The sequence below is a fragment of the Prunus dulcis genome, chromosome 8 (assembly GCF_902201215.1).
Source record: "Prunus dulcis chromosome 8, ALMONDv2, whole genome shotgun sequence".
In the NCBI taxonomy this organism is placed as follows: domain Eukaryota; kingdom Viridiplantae; phylum Streptophyta; class Magnoliopsida; order Rosales; family Rosaceae; genus Prunus; species Prunus dulcis.
In genome coordinates, this window is record NC_047657.1 from 9,974,734 (window position 1) to 9,979,127 (window position 4,394).

A 4,394-nucleotide genomic window follows, 5' to 3' on the forward strand; every position below is an offset into this window, starting at 1 on the left:
CGAAAAGAAAAATGAAAAATTTATGCACACATGTCAAACTGTGATTGAAAATAAAATACGAGTTACTACTTTTTCACGGAATGGGGCAAGTATTTTCCAGTTCTTATACAATGGTGAAGTTCCTTGATGATTTGCAATTGTTAAACACGTACACAAGACAATATTTAATTTGTCTGATAATGATTTTGAATGAGTTTTGAGTCAAATAGAAAGAAGAGATGGCTTTGTTAAAAGTCTCTACACATGCTAGAGAAAGACAATTTGAAGACAACTTAGTCAATATTATTATAAAATTACTTGAAACACAACTACATAAATAGCTATTAAACTCCACTTGAACAAATCATAGCCCCATTTACAGTCTTTGAACCCAAAACCAAAACTATTTCTTTTACATTACACATAAATTATTCATTAGACACCATCTAATTAACAGTGAGATTCCACAACTTAGACTAAAACACAAAAGTTGAAATAGAACTAGAAACCTCTCCGGCTCTCCCTAAAACTTAATCAATCCAAAATCCAGATGATCTCATGGAGATCAGTAATGAAACATCTCTGCAGCAGAAGCCATGATGGGCTGGTTCAAATATGACAGATTCAATGGGTTGAAGAAGCTGTCAGTGGGCTCATTGAAGCTGCTTGAATCTCCAGCAGCAAAAACCCCATTGCTTGCATTCAAGAAACTCGCAATCTCATTCAGAGACTGCAGTCTGTTGCTAAGCTCATCCGCTTGGGCTCTGAGAACAGAGTTCTCTGCCTCAATGTTCATGTAATGCTGACTTGTGATGTTCACGCTGGTGATGATCTGATTGTTCTCCTTCTTCAGTTCAGCCATCTGAGCCATCAAATCATCCAAGTGCTTCTGCTTTCTCATCCTAGACCTCCTTGCAGATTCACGATTGGAAATCATTCTCTTTCTTTTTCTCTGGTCCATCAGAACCTGCAAGTCTTCTTCGGAACCAGAGTTTTGAAGCATGGATGAACCTGAGGATGTCCCACTAGAAGAAGCCATTGAAACCACAGAAAATTTTGCAGATTTTCACACTAATAGAGAGCAATTCAGAGAGAGAGAGATAACAGCAGGACCCAGAAACAAAATAAACTTAAATATTGCAGATAATAGAAGTAATAATAATATTATTGCAGATAGTAGCCTTATTATTAGCGTTTGATGAGAGCTTAAATCATGAAACGTAATAAAGCCAGTAAAGGAAAACAACTGAGAATGATTGAACTAAATGGGTCCTACGCCTGAATGTAGAATTTATCATACACTCGAAAATAAGGATTTCACTCAGAACTGGAGACATGAATATCATACATCAAAAACCAGATGTTATGCATTAAGATAAGCTTCTGGAAACAAAAACCAGTCCCTGAGAAAGTTTGTGAATTTGGGTATTTGAAAGAGTCTCAGAAAACCCAACCCAGCATAAAAGTTGGAAGCTTTCTGAGATTTGAGGTCAAGAAAGTGAGAAAAAAATGGAGAAACCAGCTGGATTTCAAGATGGGTTTGGGGATTTTGACCCCAAAATCCCAACTTTAATAGAAAAATGGGAAAGCTAAGATGATGAAATACCCAGATGGATCAAATGGATTTCTGGACTGCAGAAAGACCAGCCAAGATCAAAGGAAACAATGGAAGAGAAAGCAAAAGGGAAGAGGGCTCTGAGGGGTTTGGAAATCGAATTTATAGAACAAAAGGGCCCGAATAGTTCGTCATAAAGATGAATAAATTAATTAAAATTTGGAAAAAGAAATATAAAAAATGAGAAAAAAACAAAGTGATAAAAGGACTTTGGAATCTCATGTTGTATAAAAGTGACGAGACATGTGAGGTGAGGAGAGAGAAGCCCTCAATCCACAACCGTCCAGATCCAGCTGGGAACCAACAATCTCATGTTTTTTGTTAATCTTTCTATAGGGACGGATAGAAAATAGATAGGTAACTCACTCCTCTTCGTTCAACCAGAAAAAAAAAAATAAATAAATAAATTTATATGTGACCGTAACACAGTGACGTGCTATAATTTTAGCGCACTATGAACTGAGCTCGTTTAAATTATAATATACAATTATAAATATCTAAATTTTATATTTTAATATACACATTATAATTTGCGTTATGAAGTTGTGACACGATATCGGTATAAAGTGGTGTCACCATCACTTACGCAGGGTTGAACATAATTAATATTGGTGTTATTTTCTTTGTGTTCATCTCCTTGATGATGTGAAGAAAATGTACTTCTTTTTCACCAGTTTTCATGCCGTACGGCGTATGCAATGGAGGTTCAACTTTACTCCTTGTATGCATCTCAAGCTAAATTCAGAAGTAAAGAATTGCTTCTTCTGAAGTTTATGCTAAACAAAAACCATGGCCCATGACATTTTGGAATAGCTGCTTTGTGAACTGTGCACAGAGAGAGCACAGTAGAAAATCATTTTACACTGCCCCCAATGTTGCCTATTTTTCACCAATTGTACAATATGGATATTCTTTTATATTTTCCAGACCAACAGCTATGTTTATATTATATTATATTAACGATTGAATATATACAATTGTATAAATCACATTTCTAATTGTCTTTTCAGTGATCTTATTGGGCACATTATCAAACTACAAAGCTATATTCTTTGATCTCTGAATCGAGTCACTTAGCAAAACCTAGGGATATAGGGTAGGTGTGTTGGTGGAGAATAATTGGCATGTCATTGAGATAACACTGTTTTGCTATTTCTATTCAATCACGGTTTGTCATGTAGAACTCCTATCATGTATAGCAAAACTAACATGCAAGTTTTTCTCGTGTTTGTGAGCTACCTTTTTTTTTTTTAATTTAAAAAAACTCGTACTTTTTTATTTAATTTTTTTTCTAATACAAGCGATAGTTCTTTTTTTTTTTTTTTTTGGTCGTAAACAAACGATAGTATAAACTATATAGGAATGGTGATTCGAACTTTAGACCAGTGTTTGCAAATCAAGGTTTTTTTTCACTAGGTTAGAGCATCTCCAAGGGTGTAGGCAAATCAAATAGGCAAAATTGTACTATAACAACTTAGGTGGCATGTTGCCTACCCATTTGCCTAATGAAAAAAGTTCGCCACTTTAAGAGACTAGACAATGCAAGTCTACAAAATATTATTATATTATTTATTATTTATTATATACATTTATTATTATATTTTATAAAAAGTAGGTAAAAGAGAGGAGATGGTATTTTATTATAAAAAGCAAGTGAGGTCCAATATGCCTCTTCATTTTGAAGTAGACAATATTGCCTTGTTGTGTATCTTTTACCTACTCATTTACCTCTTTCTTATGAAAATACTGATATAACAAGGCAAATGAAGTTTGCCTACTCTTTTACTTCTTCCCTTGAAGATGCTTCCTGTTGGCATATTGATTTTACTTTTGGAGCTTGGGCCCCAACATCTAGGATCTGCATCGAGGGAAAAAAAGGGTTTAGAATTTAATAATTGGAAATTGGAAATGTCCAAACTACCCCTGGAATTTTACGGGAGAATGAAGCACCAAGAAGGGTGGTTTTGTCTTGAATATTTTTGAACAGTTGGGTTCCTTTTCTCAAGATTTTGCAAAGATAGCGAACTGTATGTAAGTCATAGCCACCATGCTCTAACTGAACTTCAACTGCAAGTTGTCTAGTGCTTTTATAAAAGGGAAGGAAGCAAACAAGAAAAAGAAAAGAAAAAGAAGAAAAATGAACTCACTCTAGGTTTTTTTTCTTCTTTAATTAGATTTTTTTTTCTTTTTTGGAATAATTGAACAAATTCTTTTTTCTCAGCTGATAGTTAGGTACCACAATGAATGACCCTATAGTTGAGAGACTTAAAGATGTAATTTGCTAGCAGACGTGGTTAGGTTAGTTAACCAAGGTAGTTTGCGTGTCCCTTTACATCTGAATTCGATCCCCTTTCGTATACATATATTAGAGTAGTTTACAATATCGTATTGTCAAAAGAAAAGAAGAAGTAATTTGCTATAAATAATATACAACTTCTCCTTGAGAGATGACTTTAGCACTTCAAATATCCCTTCCCACAGTCCTATGCTCTTTCACATATGAAAAGTGCATGTGGTTATTTAAGTAGTGATGTTGGAGTGCCAAAATCATGCAATTTATAATTCTTTTTGATCTAGCTTGTATAGGTATTTTTTTTTAAAAAAAAAAAATACAAACGATACTCTGAACGACAAGGGGATGAGGATTTCTTACACACATTAAATACTACCTATGTGTCATGAGAGTTCGACTTGAAATCAATGATCTGCAAATCAAGGTTCTTTTTCACTGAGCTACAACCCCCGTTGACTAGCTAGTATGGATTTAGTTATTCTAACTAGACCCTTTAGTTTTTTGTTC

At 34.4% G+C, this 4,394-nt stretch overlaps 1 protein-coding gene across 1 annotated transcript; it reads right to left on the minus strand.

The window, feature by feature from the left end:
* Positions 1–260: 260 nt before the first annotated feature.
* Positions 261–1,880, minus strand: LOC117637128 (bZIP transcription factor 11-like). The gene has a single exon (XM_034371937.1). The coding sequence runs from the start codon at positions 1,016–1,018 to the stop codon at positions 545–547; it is 474 nt and encodes a 157-aa protein (XP_034227828.1). The 5' UTR covers positions 1,019–1,880; the 3' UTR covers positions 261–544.
* Between the last annotated feature and the right edge of the window lie 2,514 nt (positions 1,881–4,394).

Bases quoted from the DNA above. Each gene is read 5' to 3' on its own strand.
- LOC117637128 (XM_034371937.1), bottom strand. From the start codon at position 1,018: ATGGCTTCTTCTAGTGGGACATCCTCAGGTTCATCCATGCTTCAAAAC.